General features: G+C 38.7%; 1 protein-coding gene and 1 pseudogene across 2 annotated transcripts in view; both read right to left on the bottom strand.

The window, feature by feature from the left end:
* The window catches only part of SEC24D (SEC24 homolog D, COPII coat complex component), a 113,804-nt gene extending 107,232 nt beyond the window's left edge, over positions 1–6,572 (bottom strand). For both annotated transcript variants that reach the window (XM_037830552.1, XM_037830553.1), the window contains exons 1-2: positions 6,377–6,572; positions 3,534–3,692 (exon numbers count right to left, since the gene is read on the bottom strand). In XM_037830552.1, coding sequence (XP_037686480.1) covers positions 3,534–3,651 — 118 coding nt within the window. In that variant the 5' untranslated portion in view covers positions 3,652–3,692; positions 6,377–6,572. The remainder of the gene's footprint in view (positions 1–3,533; positions 3,693–6,376) is intronic.
* On the bottom strand, positions 821–1,662 carry LOC119529805 (annotated as a pseudogene).
* Positions 6,573–20,819: the final 14,247 nt, after the last annotated feature.

Below are 20,819 nucleotides of genomic sequence, written 5' to 3' on the forward strand. Positions count from 1 at the left end.
GAAAAGCTTCTCAGCTAAAGCAGTTTAGAAGGGACAGATGGGGAGGTTTCCAGTGGGAACATCATTTACATGCCTTATGGTCATCATTTCACCTATAACATCCATTGTTGCAGAAACGTAAATCCTTTCCAGGTATGCCGGCCAAGAATTTACTTTTATAGTAAAATCATCTAAGTGTTACTAGTACTTCATTTGCATTTATATTCAGATATACACATAATTATATATGCATATCAAAAACTATAAACAGAATTGTAAAATACTTTTATCACGTGTTTGAAAAGTTAAGACTATGTATTACAGAATTTTCTAGAAAATTCAAACTCAGGAATTGAAAAACAAAGGAAAACTTTACCATTTCTTTAGTAAATGGCTGTGCAAAACCTCAGGCTCCCTCATCTTTTATAGATGGGTTTATTTTATGAGGATTGTGATCCAATGAGTGCTTAGCAGCAATTTTACTAAACTGTAAATTCTTCTATTATCAGGCATTGTAAACAGATAATACTAATCTTATTTAAAAACCATGAATGTCACACTGGTGAATATACAGCTCATGAATAACTTAAAAAGTGTTTCCCATTTTAAAAGGCTATACACAGCATATAAAAACCTATACTAAACAAAAAAAACTATAATATGGATACATGATTGATGTGTCTAAAATGATATATATATATACAGTACATAATTAATGTTAATTATGTGTTCAGTATATTTTTCTGATTCCCTTCATGCTTTTGTACAGAAACTGAATTCTGTACTTCCTCTTCTAAAATTAGTACAATCAGGTTATCCTTGGACATCAAATTATATTTCATCACAAATTTGGTAAACCGATGACACAAAAATATTTCATTTTCACATTCATCAAATATCTGCCAGTGATGAAAATAAGCATACGAAAATATTCTGTAAATCCTATGACATACTGTTCCTAGTTTTGCTACAGATGATTCCTTTATGCTAACTCTAAAAATTTATTACTATTCAGAAGACATGCAGCACTAACAAGTGTGTGCCTTGTGTAGTCTATGGCAGGATACTCTCTTGGAGTTTTATGAGCTGCACAAAGAAAACTCCATTGTTCAGTTGCTGTCATCTGAGTACATGTATCTAGATGGCACTCAAACTGAAGTTTGACAGCAAGTCCATTTAGCTCAAGGCAGAACTGCCTCAATGTTCACACTTCCATACACCCTCATCTTGGCCTTCAGGTGGTTCAAGAATTTTGTCAATATTGGAGCAATCTGGCCTTATGTTCTGCTGAATATACTGCTGAACAGCTAGAGTACCGTCCAATTATAGAAATCCTGCACCTTGGTGCCAGCCTGTTCCACCTCAGCAGTGCCGCCCCCTCCACCATGACCATAGTGCCAAAGTCTCCAGGCTGTTTCTTAATAGTTGTGAGATTTTAGGAAGTTCCTTTGCCACTCTGAGTTTCTTAATTAGTAAAATAAAGAAATTATTTTTCAGTGTTATAGAATTAAATGAGATCTGTATGTAAAATATCCTGTACATAGTAGAAATTTAACAAATGGCATCAGCTGTTAGTTACTGCTGCTTAAAAAAATTAAATTTAGTTGTTAAATAATGAGTTTAAATGAAGTTCATCGAGCTGGGGAGGAGTTTAGGGTGTGTTATACTGTAGAATTCTGCAGACGATCTTTCTGGAGTTAAGTTTTGGGATGGGGAGGACTGGAGGAAGGGGCTGGAACTCAATGACTTCTGACTTCTGAAGGACCTCTGATTCTCCCCATCCCTCTGTATGTACCTTCAGGAACTGCCCTGGGAAAATCACATCTACCTACTCACATACCCTTTGCTGGAATCAGGACCCTTAACTTTTTCATACATGGCCAGTGATGTTTATGGTATGTAGTAAAGACTACTCTCATGCAAATAAAAAAGATGGCTGTGAAAAGAGAAAGGGTGAATGACACAGAGTGTTGTACTTAAGTATGTAGTGGAGTTTGTCATTTGTTTCTTTTCATTTAGAGACCTGGGTATGAATCCTGGCTTCACCATATGCCAGCTGTGTGACCTTGGACAAGTCATATTAAACTAGACACTCAGTTTCCTTGGAGGCAAACAGAACTAACAACACACATAGTACTATATAAGGATTAAATAAGATAGCACACATAAAGCTTTTAGGGCCAGTTTTTGGTACATGTTAAATACTCAAAAAAGAATAACTTATAATTATTACTCAATATATAAATATTGAGCAGGAATGAATCGTCAGATAAAAAGAAACTGGAAAAAGATGAGTTAATGGTTCCTAAAGGATCCAGAAAGGCAAAACTATAAATGTTAAGGGAAGGATTAGCCTGGACAAGAAGAGAGATGCCTCATCTGGAGGTCTTTAAAAATTTGGGGAGGACTAAATCATAAGAGTGACTTCCCATAGGAAATTCACAGTCTCAGAGCATCTTCTACAGCAAACTGTATGTGGGTGCTAACATCAACCCACCTAAAAGGCTCTTCTCACCCCACAAGGATCCAGCACAGCCTGGATCCTAGCTATCTGAGTCAGTCCTAGGGAGTCCAAGAGTTACTCACTGATTTACACACAGTCCATTTCCACAACAGTTTTGAGCTTAACTCCCCAGCATTCTCTCAGGAGCCCCAGGAACTATCAACCACAATATTTCAGGTAATTGGGGCCTACCAGACCTGAAACAAGCCTTGCACATGCCTCCTGTAGCTTGGTCCCTCAAAGCAGCCCTTTCATAAAAGAAAGTGATCTCATGGTGTCAACAGCCATCAGAACAATAGTTGTCGGTCTCACTCCATTACTCCTTTTTTTCTCCCACTTCTGCCACTAAACCCAACACTCTCTGCTGAGTACCATATTTGAAAGCAGCCAATATTGTTGAATAATAATTTCAAGGAAAGGCCATGTTTTTCTTGTTGTTATTATAAATCTCTAGTGTACAAATCTAACAATATTTTTCCAATATCAAAACTGACATTATTATTGCCAAGACCACTTTAGCATTTACATGTTAAAATTTAATGCATTTTTTCCATAAGGACCAAACTCCACTTTGTCTAGTTTATGGATGGATGTGTAGAAAAGTAGGGGAAGGAAACAAACAGACAAAGGTACCCAGTGTTCTTTTTTAGTTCAATTGCTCTTTTTCACTCTAATTATTATTCTTGTTATTTTTGTGTGTGTGCTAATGAAGGTGTCAGGGATTGATTTAGGTGATGAATGTACAACTATGTAATGGTACTGTAAACAATCGAAAGTACAATTTGTTTTGTATGACTGCGTGGTATGTGAATATATCTCAATAAAATGATGATTTAAAAAAAAAAAATTTAATGCATTTTTTATCGAATATTTACAATAACCCATACCACTAATTCACACCAAGCTAGTGATGCATGCTTCTTCTAAAAGAGCCTTTTCCAAATGATTCTATAATCTCCACCCATTGCATCATATATGACCATTCAATGCCCCGAAAGCTGTGAGCCTGAGAAGTCAATAATCATATATAGGTCAAAATAACGCACTATACCTGGTGGAGAAGCTGCATGTGATGGGTCACCATAGTGTCCATAATGAGGTGGAGAAAGGCCTATTCCAGGCTGCGACTGAGAATAGGGGGGTGTAGCCACATAACCTTGTTGACTCATTATGAAAATATCATTCCAAAGGACAGTTCTACAAAAGAAACCTGCAACAGAAAAAAAAAAAAATGTCATCAGGAGGGGTTGAGACACTGTGCTGGTTTGAAGCTGTTATGTACCCCAGAAAATGCCACCTTCTTTTAATCCATTTCTGTAGGTGCAGACCTGTCCTGAGTGGAACCTTTGATTAGGTTGTTTCAATTGAGATGTGACCCACCCCATTCAAGGTAGGTCCTAATCATTTACTAGAGTCCTTTATGAGAATAAAAGAGAAGAAAAGCCCTGGAGAGCTAAGAGAGGACCCACAGAAGCTGAGAGAACCAGCAGCTGAAAGCAATGAAATCCAGGAGAGAAGCCAAGGAGATGCCAGCCATGTGCCTTCCCATGTGACAGAGTTGTCCCAGATGTCAAGAGCCTTTCTTCAGAGTCCAGGTATCATCCTGTTGATGCCTTAATGGGGACATTTTTATGGCCTAAGAACTGCAAATTATAAACTAATAAATCTCCATTGTAAAAACCAACCCATTTCTGGTATATTGCATTTTGGCAGCTTTAGCAAACCGAAAGTCACTTAATGCTATTAAAAAATATAAACACTACAAATAAATGTTTATGATGATCTGAGGAGAGGTATAATTATCAGATGCATGAAACATCTTCCAATCATACAATATAACATATCACATATCATTATCCCATAAACAGCTTCTTAATCATAGCTCTATGGAACTCAGTAAATCACTTCAATAGTCCTGTGCAAATTCTCAGGCACAAAATCTGAATAACAACTGCCAACCACTTTTTCACTGGAAGTTTGAAGTGTTTCAGAGACAGAGTTTGAAGAGTTTCAGAAAGAGTCTCTTAAAAGTGCTCTTGTGCTTTTGGTGCCCATGACCCCGTTTCAGTGCAGACCAAACAACCGGCAACAACTTGTGCCATTCAACTGATTGACAAGCTTAATCACTAGTAAACTGTAATTAGATGTTTTGTGACTTGTGTCCTTTTAGTGCTCTCCTAATCAGTAATTGTAATCAGGTATTTAGAACAAAGAGAAATTAATAGTTCAACAAATACAGAAAAAGATAAAGAAGTTGATAATGGACCTATTTTATGACTCATAATTTGACCAAGCCAGTAGGTAGCTTACGAGATTTGAGAGTTGGTGGTGGTATCTCTATGAGAAATGACAGAATTTCCTTCAGATTTAAATAATCACATCTCTATGAACGTATAAACCTATATTTAAGGAACTAAGACAAAAAGTGCAATCTATGTGTATAACTGTGCACACAAACACACTCACAAATACAACAGACCATTCTTGATTCTAATCAGTACCTAAATATCAATTTTCTTTCTAATTTTCATTTTTTCTGGATTTTCACAAATAAGAGGTATTTCATAGGGTGGGCCATTTAAGAAACAAAACAAAACAAAACAAAACAAAACAAAATAAAAAAACTAACATGAGCAGAAAAGGCTCTGAACCCTGCTGAGAGAAGTGGGTTCTCATTCCAAATCTACCAATACTTAGTTGTGTGACTTAGAATAAACTGAATAACCTCTCTGAGCCTGTTCCCTCTTTTATAAGATAAAACCTCTAAGAGTCTTCCCAGATATAAAACACTGATTCTACAATTTCTCTCCAGTTTCTTCACCTAGCATAGAAACACTCTTCCTTTTGTTATTTTATTATGCTGCCTTTTAAGGTAAGAGATTGGTGGTGCATTTCAAATTTTAAACTGTAAGCTTAAAGTCTTCATTTGGTTTCATTTTCCATTTACAAAATTAAAATAAGCAAGTGAAAAAGATGATAAAATCACTTTCTTCTCTCACTCAAGGGGGAGAAAGGTAGGCAAAATCCCGCCGGTCTGCTTTGCTACTGACCACACTTTTTCCCTCCTCCCACTAAGCTCAGACAGACGTGGCAGCCTGAGCTTTGGTCAAGGCTCATCCAACCAAGCACATTTAGGAAGTCAGTACGAACATACCTACAAAGCAGCCTGTTGCTGAGTGACAGAAAAGAAAGACAGGGATGTTCACTCCCAAGAGCAGGAAGTAGCCGGATCCCTTTTAACTGGACCTGAGAGGAATTTGCTTCCTCGAGCAACCCAGTTTGCCACGTCAAACTTCCTCACAGAGACCAAGTTACAGAAACCTGACTCAGCTTCAAGCCACGACATGGCAGAAAGCCACTTGGCATGAGCAGGCCTAGGGTCGAAATCTGGGGAGCTGCAATCCCAGAACGACACCCATTATTCCATCGTCACCAGGCAACCCTAGCCAAGATGCTCTTCTCGCCTCGGACCAAGTTTGGATTCGGCCAAATCAGTTTAACTAACAGGATGTCTCGCAGCTTAAGATACACTTGCCATTTTTACTATGAATATTTCAAAGACCCCCTTTTTCCAAGAAAGAGGAACTTAAGTTGTTAGGGAGAAGAGAAAAGCGCTGTCAGTGACAGTGAAATACTGGGGTACTGAGGACTCTACTAGGCTGTTCCTGCATCCCGAGACATAAAGGGGGGGGGCATCTCTACCCCCTCCCTCAATTATTAAACTGCACGAAAGACCTAAGGAGGCAAAGTATGAACTCTTTACCGCGCTGACCAAGCCACAGGTGCGCACTCAGCCTCTCGCCATCCCCCACCCCGGGCCGGACACCGCACTCCACTCCAGCTGTGCTGGGGGAGGGGGCTGTCCCGTCCGAGCGCAGCTGGACGAGGCATTACCTGGACCCGCTCCCCAACGCCGCCGGGCTTCCGAGAGCCTGTGGCTCTGTTCCTGGGGCCGGTTGCCCCCGGTGACCCAGCTCCCGCTGCGGCCGCTGCTCCCGCCGCGCCTTTCCACCGGCCGGGTGTCCCCACGGGCTGGTCTCAAGAACCGAGTTGCAGCCGGGCTGCGAACTGCCACGTCAAACACTCCCGGCTGCGCGTCCCCGGCGCCCGGGCTTGGACCAGCGGTCGCGCTCCCGCCGGCGCACGCGCGCAGGCGCCGACCGCGGCGCGGCGGGGCGGGAGGCGGAGCCTGGAGGGGCGGAGTCTGTAGTCCCGTTGGTGTTTTGGCCTCCCGTCCTCTCTTTTGCTTTCGCCTCTTTCCTCTTTTTTTTTTTTTTTAATTCAACAGGTCAAAATTTTTAATGCTGTTACTGAATCAGAGCAACAATTTCACCATGAAGCCCCGTAGGAGAAGGAGAGCGAGTACTGAGGGATGCTTTCATTCAAAAGTTTGCTGGTTCAGCCTTGCATTCACCGTTACTTGAGTCATTGTATGATGATGTAGATACTGCATTGCCGATACTGAAAGGAAAGTACACGATCCCAGACCTCGAGGAAATTACAGTTTAAAGGCGAATCTGGCTCGTGTACACAGGGAATTCGATGACGTAATTGTGAGGGAGGAACGCCCCAAGGCAGCCTGGCAACGTGTAAAATAGAAGGGGCAAAAAGATGTCCCAACTGAAAAGCGAGGGAAGAGGTGCTTTCACTGAAGCTGGGATTCCTGGACTTCTGTATATTACTTCAACACATGTCCACATATTCGTTTCTACGAAGTAGGATGGCTTCTTCCACAGGCATCTCTATGTATATAAGTACCGACAGTTTTCCTCGTGCTGTGATAAACAGCTGAGAGTTTTCGTTGTGCTGTGATAAACAGCTGAGAAGGAAGGGCCAGTTACATGGAACTAGGAATTTGACCTCTCATTCTTGCCCTAAAATTAGAACCATTCTAGGCTGATGTCCTACCACTCCCCACTGCTAATTAGAAAGGTCTTCAGCTAACCCTAGGTTTGGTATCTCTACGACTAAGGTAAAACCAGACCACTGTTTTTGCTTTCAAAATATGTTTTCTTCTGGGCTACAAGAAAATAAAAACTATCTGACAAAATCCCTTTTCTGATGTAATGCCTAGGTAAAAACTTACATGAGGGTAATGCTACCGCTGAGATGCCACGTGAGTTTTGCAGCCATTATGAGTAGTTCCAGCAGTGATGAAGATTTATGGTCCCTTTCCCTACTCAGCTTTTATAAGATTTTAAGATATGAAATCCTTCCTACATCCAGTTTCAACACTGGACAGGTTTGAGAATTCACACTGAAACGGTTTTTTGATTTTCGTATATTCTCAATATGATGAAAATATTTGGTGGAATTCAGAAAAATTTGGCCTGTGTTTGAGATAGTACAGCTTGTGAAAGCAATTTAAAAAAAAAAAAAAGTTGCTATGTCACAACTATGTCACAATCAGGAGAGAGTAGACTCAGAATAGGAATGCCATGTGATGACCTGGTTGGCTTGATGCCCCGTACAAAACCACTAAATTTGAATTTATAAATTCAGCCTCACCTCTTGCTCAGAGGTGAAATTATCTGAGACCAGAGCACAAAACATGTGGTTTCAGTTCTAACACAGTTTTGAATTCTAAATATTAAAGCTGGAAGGAACTTAAGAGATATGGGTTTTCAACCCAAATTCAGTGGGTAATGAATTCAATCCAATCATCTTATAAATAAAATGAGGTTCAGAAAATAAAAGCAACTTACTCAAAGCCATCCAACTAGTTGGAAATCATGTCTTTTGATTTTAAATTCAGAGCTCTTTTCACCTCACTGTATTTTTCTTCCTTTTGATACTATGATTTTGCTCTTCTCTACTAACTGGTTCTGCCTTTTTTTTCCTTGACTACCTTATATCTAAGCTCTCAAATAACTAAAATATTGACTGACTGAACAGTTCCACCAGCAAAGGACTTACTGATCACAAATCCCCTTTTCTTATCAAATAGATTTCTGGTTTGAGTCCTGCTTCACATGTCACGTACCTGAGTGACAACCTTCCGATCTTATACCCATGATCAGGTCATTGGCCTGTGCCAGACCTGAGTCAGCCTGAATGCTCAGTATTTTTTTGGTCCCACCTGCCCTATTGCCACCTGAGTTCAGGTAACCATACCCTAACTGAAAAGGAGAGGTCCCAGGGAATGGCACTGTGCTGGGATGCTGTGTTCTTTGGGGTCTTTCTGTTCTAAGTACAGAAGGAAAAGAAAGCAGAGTCAAATAACTCTGCAAAAGAATTTGTAGAAAGAGGAGTTTCCTGCAACACTAGGGCTTCCTTCTTATAAGTGGACAATCAGAGCTGTGATGCTCTGAGTATTAGTTTAGCTTAAGAAATTTGGAGGTTTCTGACTCCAGAGCTGCAAACAGTTTGATGAAGATTTGTTTTTTGTTTTTTGTTTTTGTTGTGTTTTGTTTTGTTTTAAATTGAAATGCCAAGAACTGGACTATTTTAAATTCCTGTAAGCACAGTAAATAAGACAAAGTTAATCTGGGAGAGGAGGTGGAATGTGGGTATGTCATAGGCTAAGTTGAATGGCAACTAATGGTAAAAGTAGAGTTCAAGTTGTCATTAAAGCCTGTGGTAGTTTGGAGCCTGTATGTACCCCAGAAAGAATCATATTCTTTTAATCCCTTCCTGTGGGTGCAGACCTTTTGTAAGTGGGATCTTTTATTTAGGTTATTTCAACTGAGGCCTGCCCCAGGGTGAGTCCTAATCATCTTACTGGAGTTCTTTATAAGAGGATACAACACATAGAGATGAAATTGAGAAGCTCACAGAGAAAAGGCCCTGGAGAAGCTCAGAAAGGACCCACAGAAAACAGAGAGGAAGCCACTAAAGCCAGAAGCTGAAAGCAGTGACACCCTGGAGCAAAGGACCAGCAGATGCCAGCCATGTGCCTTCCCATTTGACACAGGGGTCCTGGAAGCTGACAGCCTGTCTTCAGAGTCCAGGTATCATCCTGCTGATGCCTTGAGTTGGACATTTTCCTGGCCTAAGGACCGTAAATTGTGAGTTAATAAATTCCCATTGAAAAAGCCAGCCTATTTCTGGTATACTGCATTCCGGCAGCTTTACCAAACTGAAACAAGGCCCATCACCACAGTATTTCCATAATTACTTCTTGAATATCTTGAAAGTCTTGCTCTGAGTATACCATTCCACTTGTGACTCTAGCCACAGAGGTGACATTGCACTGCCAAGTCAAGTTAACTCAGGTTTGATCCTGACACTAACACTACTAGCTATGCAAGTTTTATTTCTTGAACAAATATTTATTAAGCATCTACTATATGCTGCATACTATGCAAGGCACTGTGGATACAAAGTCAGATCAGATACTGTCCTGTCAAGAATTCATGGAATAGCATAGAGATCAGCAAACTATGGCCTGTAGGCAAAATCTGGCCCATCTCCCTATTTTTGTATGGCCCTGAGCTAAGAACGCTATTTACATTTTTAAGAGGTTGAAAAAATCAAAAGAAGAATATTATTTCATGAGGTGAAAATTGTATGAAATTCAAATTTCAGTGTTCATAAATAAAGTTTTATTGGCACACAGCCTTGCTCATCCATTTACATTCTATCTATGGCTGCTTTTATTCTACAGTGGCAGAGTTAGTAGTTGTGACAGAGACACAAAGCCTGTGAAATCTCAAATACATGAAATATATACTACTTGGCTCTTTACAGAAAAAGTATGATAGCTCCTCGTCTAGTAAGACCTACTAATATACAGTTGATTAGTGGTCTATGAGAAAATACAGGTTGCCATGGGAATATGTAAGAAAGGATTTTAACTCAGCTTCAGAAAGTGAGAGAAATCTCCCTGATAAATCCCAAAGGACAAGAGTATGTTAGGCAAAGAAGGTGTGAAGGCCCATGGGAACAGCATGAACAAGTCAAGGATGCATGAATGAACTCAGGACATTCCGATGTGCAAGTTGTCCAGCATGGCTCAAACCTGGGGTTCTGGAAGAGTGAGTGGAGAAATGAGACCTGGCACGTGGGAGTAGTTCATGGTGTCCCTTGAAGGCACTGAAGAGGCCATGAAAGATTTTAATCAAGGGAATGACAGTATGGATTTATTTTTTCCGGAATTATTAGTCTGATTCACTGGAAGGATGAAGTAGAGGGAGGGGCAGCAGAAGTGGGACGCATAGAGGGAGGGGCAGCAGAAGTGGGACGCAAACCGGTTTGGGTAATGTTGGCAATCATCCAGGTGAGCAAACATGATGGCCTAGGTAAAGGCAGTAGGGTGTGGGTGGAGAGGACAGACAGACTGGAAAGAGGTTTATAAAATGGACCCATAAGACTTGGCAACAGAAAGCCAGGGAAGAGAGGGAGGAGTCACAAAGACCACTCTCAGATTTTTGATCAGATGGAATTCATGGGTGGATGCTGGGCTATTCAAGAAGTGGGGCATCAGGAGCAAGAGCAGATTTGAGAGGGGAATGGGTTTGGTTTTGGATGTTTGGTGATATCTATAGGACATCTGAGTGGAGATGTCAAGTCAGCTGTTGGATATGCATGCCTGGAGGGTGCTTAATATTGTTCACTATTATTGTTATTATGGCATCATCACCATAGTCATTATTCATTGTATATACGTGAAAATTGAAGCCATGGGAGTAAAGTCCAAGGACAAAACCCTAGGGAGCTCTAGAATAGGTGCATTTTGTAAGCTTACTAAACCTTGATTTATTTACTCATTTTAAATTGGGGATAACACATTCTTTTCAGTGTGCTCATGAACATGACATGATATGTATGTAAAAAAGGAAAGTACTGTGGACAAAGTAAAAGTGGAGCAGGCTAAAAAGGATTGAGAATGCAGAGTTGGGGTCAATAGGGTAAGCCTCTGTGGGGCCATGGAGGTGAATGCCTTGTATCTCCCTTCAAGACAGCCTGCTTCAAGGAATGTAAGCAGCTGACAGCCTTCAGCTGCTTCACCTTTGGAGCTGCTAGTTCATTCATGCTGAAGTCACACTCTTCCCAGCAGCTTTCAAACAATGACTGAGCATGGTGTGGGTATTATAGCCAGGCTATTTCTGCCCAACATGGCACACCTTTGACAGGAAGCCCTTGTTCTGGGGTTCTCATCACCCTGACTGAGACTTTCTCAGAGCTGCACTGCACTCTGAGGCTCATCCCACCCAATCCTTCTTCCTTTTCCCTCTCTTTTCACAGGGATCAGGATCAGTGTTGCACCTGATGGCTTTCTCTTCCACTCCTGCTCCTGCTCTCCTTTCTTCTTCACAGATGTTTCCTTCAATAAATCTTTTGGATGTCTAATTCCACATTGGTATCTGCTTTTCAGGGGTCCTGAACTGACGCAACCTCATAGAGAAGGTGATATTTGAACAAAGCCTTGAAGAAGGTAAGGGAGTTATCCATGCAGGTATCTGGGGAAAAGAGCAATCCCAGAAGAGGGGAGGGTTCCAAAAAAAGTTTCTCCTCAGGAAGGGGGGTTTCTGGCATGTTCCAGGAGCAGGTGGATGCCAGAGAGGATAGAGCAGAGTGAATGAGGGGAGAGGAAAAGGGGGTGAAAGAAGACGAGGTACAGTCTCTTAGGCTATTTTAAAGAGCCTGGCTTTTATTTTGAGTGAGAAGATGGTCATTTTAGGTTTTGAGCGGAGAAGTGACATGATCTGACTCACTTTTCAGTATTTTCTGACTTATATGGAAGATAGCATCTCATCATAAAGAATCTGGTATTCAGAAAACATTCATTTTACAAGATCTCAGTGAGATTTTAGACCTTGGAAATGTATCCTTCTATCACTTGGTTTCACAGAAGTTTTCTTGGTCATGTCTATGATTTGAAGAGGAACAGTTAAGTGTTCTTTTATAACTTCCTATAAAAATGGGTGGAAAATTGAGCCATGGCTGCTGCACAGCCCTAGTTCTGTATTCATAACTCACTCCATACTCATACCACATGTATTTCTGGGCACTTGAAATTTTTTGTAATTGAAGGAGTGAATGAGGTGTGACTCAATGTTTTCATTGCATTGCTTAATCAAGAAATGATTAATCTAAGTGAAGAAGACAGGAGAACAGGCACTCAAAAGGAAGTGAATGAAACCCAGTTTTTATATAACAAAATGCTTATAAAGAAGGTATAATAATATTGAAAACCAACTATGTGATGTTCTATCACCAATATCTATTTGTTATTCAGATTGAATTGAGGGGGGAAAATACCTGATAACTCACAGATATAATGGTGGGAGGAATTAGAAGTGGTACTAACAGTCTGTTTGATGTCAGTGCTTGAACATGAGATCATTAACAGGAAGAAGTTATTTGACTTTGATTCCTTCCTGAAGTCCACTTACATGATTACCTAGAAAATAAGGCAATGCTCTACGTCTTAGTTTGCCAGCCTGCTGTGACAAAGCACACAATGGATTGGCTTAAACAAGGGGAATTATTTTTGCATGGTTTCCTCCCCGAATCAGTAGTGTTCTGGTGCTGGCTTGCCACAATCCTTGAGGTTCCTTGGCTTGCATCTCTGCTTCACATCACATGACAATGTCCTCTCTTTTCTCACTTCTGGCTTTCCAATTTTCTTCATAAAGTTTACAGCAATCCAGATTAAGACTCATCCTACTTCAGTTGGGCAGTACCTTAACGGAAATTAACATCTTCAAGAGGTCCTATTTACAATGGGTTCACACCCACAGCAATGTGGATTAAGATTATTAATGTGTCTATGTTGGAGTACATAATTCAATCTACCACAATATTTTCAGTAAGTGAAAAATATCAGAAATTTAGATAATGTGGTAGAGAATCCATTCTCCTGAGTTTTAGATAGGGTGCAATTGCCCCACCATGACAGCTGTCCAGCTTCCCTGACAGCTGGTTGTGGATTTGTGACCCATGGAACAGAGTAGAAATTATTTCTGCTACTTTCTTGTCTCATCTTTAAAAGTGTCAGCCTTATTCTTTCACCCTCTTGCAGGCTGGAATGCAGATGTGGTGATGGTAAAGCCAAATTAACCATGCAGATGAGGACAATCCTCTAGGGTTGATGACAGAAAATCATATAAAAGGAGCCTAGGTCCCTGCATTTCTCCATGAACCAGAACCACTTACCCACCTCGGACCCTTGTCTACCCCTGGGTTGTTACATGACACAAAATTACTCTATATGGTCTGAAGCACTGCTTTTGAGGAGGGGTGGGGGATCTCTTACAATAAATTAGCATATTTTTTAAAATTCAGAATATTATTCAGCCATAAATAGGAATGAAGTTCTGATACATGCAACAACAGGGGTGAACCCTGAAGACATCATATTGAGTGAAAGAAGCCAAACACAAAAGGACAAATATATGATCTCACTGATTTGAAACAATTAGAATAAGCAAACTCATGGAATCAGAACCTAGAATATAGGTTACCAGGGGACAAGATGGGGAGAAGAAATATGAAGTTAAGGCTTAAAATGTCCAGAATTCCTATATGGAATGACAGAAATGTTTTGGTAATGGATGCAGATGATGGTAGCACAACATTGTGGAAGTAATTAACAGCATTGAAATATATACCTGAATGTGGTTAATAGGGAGAAACGTTGGTTTGTATATATGGTGATAGAACAAGAATTTTTTTAAAAAAATCCATGAAACTGCATTACACAACAGTGAATCCTAAGTTAAACCATGGACATTTTATAATTATTAATAAACCATGGACATTTTATAATTGTTATAAAACAAATGTTAATAAACCATGGACTTTTTATAATTGTTAATAAACCATGGACATTTTATAATTGTTAACAGCAGAATTATAAAATGTGCTTTCTTCATTTGTAACAAATGTACCACATCAATGCTAGGTGTTAATAATGGGGGTGGAAGGATATATGGGAACCTGTATTTTGTGCATAATTGTTCTGTAAACTATTTCTCTAATAAACATTTAATTGAGATACTTGTAAAATGGACAAGCAGAGTAAATCTACCATTAAAACACACACACACACACCACACACACACACACATACAACAGGTTATAATATATTAGAATAACAAGGGGACTATGGATAAGACTAAATTAACTAAAAAGTGGGTAATATACCAATCTGTAGACAGTTTTGTGATTCTATTATATTAATGGGGACTTGATGTAAAGAAAAAATACCCTAATAGGGTAAAGGTGGAGTTTTCTTTTGAAGAGAACTGATGTTTCCTTTGTTAACCAAAATTGACCAAGATCTGAGGTGGCTTTGTGGACTGAGGGGAGCCTTCCCCTCTCCCTTCTCCTTAGGGCTAGATGTTGAGCCTAGCCTTAGGGTCACAGTTGGGGGAGTAGGTCTGGAGAGCTAATCCTGGCCACACAAAGGCAAACTCAAGCCAGTGCCAACATGGATCAGCAAGTTTTTCTTGTTGAGAGTGGGGGCTCATTTCTGGAGGAGCCTGGTGTAGTCACTCCTCAAGGGAGCAGTTCTGAGTTCCATCTCCACTAACAAGAGTCGAGAGCCATTTCTTAAACCTTAGGAGAGCGAGATTCTCTTTCTCCTTAGACCTCAGGAATGGAGGCCAGAGTGGAAGAATCTGAGGATTGCATTCAGAAGCATGCATAATTCACACCTTGGAAAGCCTTCAGAAATAGTTCAATCACCTTGAATTGGGTAATGAGTTAATTCAGCCTTTTAGACTATTGGGAGCTAGTCCCATAATTTTTTTTAAGTGTAACTTTATTTTATAGTAACAGGCTGATATTTTTTATTGCCTCCTGAGGAAACAAGCAACTTTGCATTTAGGTTTTCAACACTTCAAAATAGATCGTGAAATTTTCCCCATTTGGTCAATTGCAGGTTTATTCTGATAACTACTGTAAAGAAATTTGGAGGATTCTGTTGATTGCTGCAGGGAAATTGGGAAAAGAGGAATTGATTTTAAATGATTAGAGATGTCGAATATATATTTTGCTGAAAAATCACTGATATGTCAAATATAAATTTATGTTCATTATGTTTAACGGGCATCTTAAAGGGGTATTATAACTATCTGCAATCTTTTTCTGTAATTTAGATCTGATAAAGATTTACAGGCACCTGGCTTGAGCAAACATGCCTTTTACAGAGGTGGGGAAAACTATATGAGGAGGGTGACAGTTTGGGCTGAGGTAGAGATTTGGGTTCTGGTTGGGACAAATTATATTTGAGATGTATATGAGACACCCAAATGCTAATATCATGTATGAATTGGGAGATTTCAGCATGAGATCAGAAGAGAAGTATGATATGGAAAGACTAATGTGGGTGTAGTCATCATGAATGAGGTTCTGACTATGATATTTGACATACTGAATTTAGATTTATGATGGAACACCCGGTTTTGTTTCACATTAAGCAATGGGACACACAGATATGGAGTTCAGGATCTTCTAATTTGGATTGGAAGATAAAGAGTTGAGCCACCTGATTATGACAAGAGAAAAGTCCTAGGAACACCAAGGCTGGTATCAAAGAAGACCCAGCTGAATAGATCCAAAAAAGATGTTGTTAGAAAATTTAATTTCAGGAAAGCAAAACCCAAAGTTTGTTTCTAAGGCAACAAATTAGGCTTGCTTTGATTCTTCAATTGCTTTTTTGACTCCTTGGCTTTTAAAATAAAGTGGTACCCATATTTAATTTCTATTGTTAATATTTAAGTTAACATTAATACTTAATATTTAGTCATCTGAATATTTATCTGAAGGGTGTTTGAAGGTGAAATAAAATGTGTATGTCTTATTTTAGCCTGAATAAGTATTTAGGAATAGAGAAAAGTACTCAGGAAATTAAAGAATTGCCCCATTTTTGATTGAAGTAATTCATTCAATGGCTTATTTCTTTTCTTACGTGATTATGCTTAAAATTTTAAATATAAATTACGTAAATGTTAGTAATAAAACTGTGTTTTATAAATACATTTATATTTTGTCTTTTACTTCACATAAAAAAAAATTAATGAATATTTTCATTACGAGAGTGCTAATGTTCCAAAAATGAAGTTCAAATTAAATTAACATATCCTCTGGTATTGAAGCAACATCCTTTGGTATTGTGAAGTAATAATCATTAAATTCGCGTTTCTAGAATTCAAGTTTAGTCATGCACTTATCTATTTAACAGCTTTCTTAAGGTGTAATTGACATGCAATAAAGAGCATATATTTAAAGTGTTCAATTTGATACATGTTGACATAGGTATGTAAGCACTCATAAAATCATCATAATGAAGATGATTAACCTACCCATCACCTCTGAAATTTCCTTGTGCCCCTTTGAAATCCCTTCCTCCTGCCTCTCTCGACCATACATCCCCAAGAAACCACTGATATGCTTTCTGCCACTATAGATTTCTTTGCATTTTCTAAAAGTTTATATAAATAGAGTCATATAGTATGCACTTTTTGTCTGACTTGTTACTCAGCATAATTATTTTGAAATTCATCCATGTTTTCTTGTATACCAATAGTGTGGTGGTTTGAAGCTGTATGAACCCCAAAAAGGCATGTTCTTAAATTTGATGCATTAGATTTAAGGATGTGGACCTGTTTATTAAATTAAGGATGTGGACCTGTTGTAAGTAGAACCTTTTGATGAGTTTACTTCAGTTAAGGTGTGGTCACCTCAATCAGGATGGGTCTTAATTCTCTTACTGGAGTCCTTTTTAAATGGAATGAATACAGAGAGAGAAAAAAGCCATGGAAGCAGTAAGCTGAAAGCAACAAAACATAGGAGAGAAGGGAGAGGCCAGCAGACACTGCCATGTGCCTTACCATATGTTGGAGGAGTCAAGGATCACCAGCAACCAGGCTTTGGGAAGAAAGCATTGCCTTGATGATGCCTCATTTGGAATATTTTTCTCATCCTCAAAACTGTAAGCTAATAAATTCTCATTGTTAAGCCAATCCATTTTCATGGCATCTGCTTTTAGCAGCCTAGGAAACTAAAACAAGTAGTTCAATCTTCTTATTGCTGGATAGCAGTCTATTGTATGGGTATACCACAATTTCATCATTCATTCACCTACTCATTGACATTTGGCTTGTTCCAGCCTTTGACTATTTTGACTATTTTGACAAACAAAGCTGTTGTAAACATTTGCATACATGTCTTAGTATGGACATATGCTTTCATTTCTTTTAAGCAAATAACTAGGTATGGATTGGAATGGTTGGGTCATATGGTATACACTTAGCTTTTTAAGATAATGCCAGATTTTTTTCAAAAGTGATGACAAAGTTAAACTTCACCTGAGGCCTGTGCTCCTGGAAAACAGAAATGGTTAAGAAATACCCCTATCCTTTTGTTTTTCAGGAAATGGCTTACTGCAAAGAACCACCATTACCCACCTAACTTAGACAAGACTCCCATAGGTCCCCCTTGCTGACTGCGAGGAAAGACATTTCCTGCTCAACTGCCCAATTATGCCACTTACTCACCCCATTCCACCGTATCCAGTTCTTTCTAACCTTGTGTGGTGGTTTGGAACTGTACGTACCAGAAAAATATGTTCTTAAACTTAACATATTTTAAGATATGTTGGGTGTGAATCCATTGTAAGTAGAATGTTTTGATGAGGTTACTTCAGTTAAGATGTAGTCCATCTCAATCAGGAAGGGTCTAAATCCTATCACTGGAGATCTTTATAAGAGAATGAAATTCAGACAAAGAGAGAAAGTCACAGGAAGCAAGAAGCTACCTCAGTGGAACCCAGAAGAGAAGGGAGTAACCAGAAGAAGCCACCATGTGCCTTCTCGTGTGATAGAGAAGCCCAGGATCATCAGCAGTCTGTCCCAGAACACCAAAGTCTTCAGGGAGAAAGCATCGCCTTGATGATGCCTTAATTTGAACTTTCTTTTAGCCTCAAAACCATAAGCTAATAGGTTCCCATTGTTTAAGCCATGCCATTTTACGGCATTTTCTTGAGCAGCCCAGGAAACTAAAACATCTTATTTACCCCCAAACCCTATATAAAGGAAAAGTCCTCTCCACTTGAACCTTTGAGATGCTTACAGATCTGATGGTAGAACATTCTCCCTATTGCAACACTCCCACTCCTTTTATTGCAATATTCCTCTCCTAATCCTTTTGAATAAATTATCTTCCTACCTATATCTGAATTTGTTTTTGAATTGGCAGGGAGTGTATCATTTTGCATTACCATCAGTAGTATATGAGAATTACGATTGCTTCACATCTTCTTCCACACTTGATATGGTCAGTCTTTTTTATTTTATGCTTTCCAATAGGTATGTATTATAGTATCTCTCTGTGGTTTTAATTTGCATTTCTCTAATGACTAACATTAAATACCCTTCTGTGTGCTTAAATTTTTTGCCCATTATTATTAGGCTGTTTGATTTCTTACTGAGTTTTGGGACTTCTTCATATATGCAGGATACAAGTATTTTTTTTAATCATATGCAATTTGAAAAATTTTCCCAGACTGTGACTTGTCTTTTCATTTCTTTATAGTGTCTTCAGAAGAGCAGACATTTTTAATTTTGATGATCTTCCATCTATCAATTTTTGTCCTCTATAAATCATGTTTTTGTGTTGTATCTAAGAAAACTTTGTCTAATCAAAGATCACAAAAATTTTCCCCTATGTTTCAACTAGATATTTTATAATTTTCCATTTTCCATTTAGGTCTGTGATCCATTTGGATTTGATTTTTGTATATGATACAAGGTAGAATTTAATTTTTTATTTGTCTATTCTTTACATATGGATATCCAACTGTTCCAGTAACATTTATTGAGAAAATTATCCTTTCTTCAACAAATTGCATTTATACTTCTGTCAAAATCAATTGACCACATAATTTTGAGTCTCTTTTGGACTCTGTTCTGTCCCATTGATCATTCTGTATATCTTTACACCTATCTTGATTATTATAGCTCTATAATCAGACTTCATAAGGCTTTAATAAGGTTTTAAAATAAACCTTGAAGTCAGGTAGTCTAAGTTCCCCAAAATTTTTTTAAAGTTTAAAAACACTCCTCCTTTCACGCTCCCCCTATCCCGTAGTAACCTCAAATCTGCTTTCTATCTCTGCAAATTTTCTATTTCTAGTCATCTAGTCATTGTAAGTGATATCATATGATATTTGTGCCTTGCTTATTTCACTGAGCATAATGTTTTCAAGGTTCTTCCATGATGCAGCATGTCAAATAACTTTATTCTTTCTTATGGCCAAATAACATTCCATTGTGTATATGCACCACATTTTGTTTATCTTTTCATTTGTTGATGGATACTTGGGTTGTTTCCACTATTTGGCTCTTGTGAATAAACATTGGTGTACAAGAATCTGTTTGAGACTCTGTTTTCACTTTCTTTGGGTATGTACCTAGTCATGGAATTGCTGGGTCATATGGTAAATCTATATTTAACTTTTTTTCCCCAAACTTTTTTACTACAGTCCACAGTAAGAAACTTATTTTACATCGCAGCTTAGTACACACAATACACACAGACACACCATTCACATGTGTAACTGAAACAAAAGATTCATGAAGTAATTCTTACCTTACAATGTGTGAAGCATACTGACATGTTCTGTTCTATTTTATGGAAAAAAAAAAAGGCACTATCCATAAAATTGATTTCGCTACTAACAAATGGGTCAGGACCTAAAGTCTGCAAGACACAGCTACTGAAGAATCTATTTATTGTGCTTAGGTCACAAATGTATTTGCATACTTTTGAGGGCATTGATTTTAGCACTGAATGAACAGTGTTTGCCCATCTGGGGTAGTCTACAATTAATAGGAGCTAAGAAAAACTGAAGGTGTTCTGAACTCCTCAGAGGCTCCTATGTCTAAGTATCTAGATTTGTGGCTGATTTCCACGTGGTTTTTATTCAGTTGATACTTGATTCTTAGGAGAACCTGAGTTTGCTTTAAGGTCTCAAATAATATGATTGATCTTTTCTTCTCTCATTTTGATTTGAATCCCTATTTACTCTCAAACGTCTCTCATTCCCATTCCCTTCTTCCAGGCAGCCAGCATGTGCATTTATTTCAGTTGGGGAAAACCTTGAATGAGAAAAGCATGTGCTTGGGTCTGTCTTGGGTGAACTGAGTCTGCCATGTTTGCTCCATTTATAGTAGTGTCTTGTCAAGTTTTGTTTCTAAGATTGTCCTCATAACTTATACAATGCCCTATTCACCCAGTGGCATCTATTCTTAAACCTTAGATTTATAAGGGTTTTTTTTTTTTTTTTTTTTTGGTGCAGAATCTAAATCTATGCAAATTTTATTTCAAGAAATTTTTTTCTATTTGATATGGCAAGTAAAATTGTGGCCTTTTCCCCATTATTGAAAGC

This window comes from Choloepus didactylus, chromosome 3 (genome assembly GCF_015220235.1).
Source record: "Choloepus didactylus isolate mChoDid1 chromosome 3, mChoDid1.pri, whole genome shotgun sequence".
NCBI lineage: Eukaryota > Metazoa > Chordata > Mammalia > Pilosa > Megalonychidae > Choloepus > Choloepus didactylus.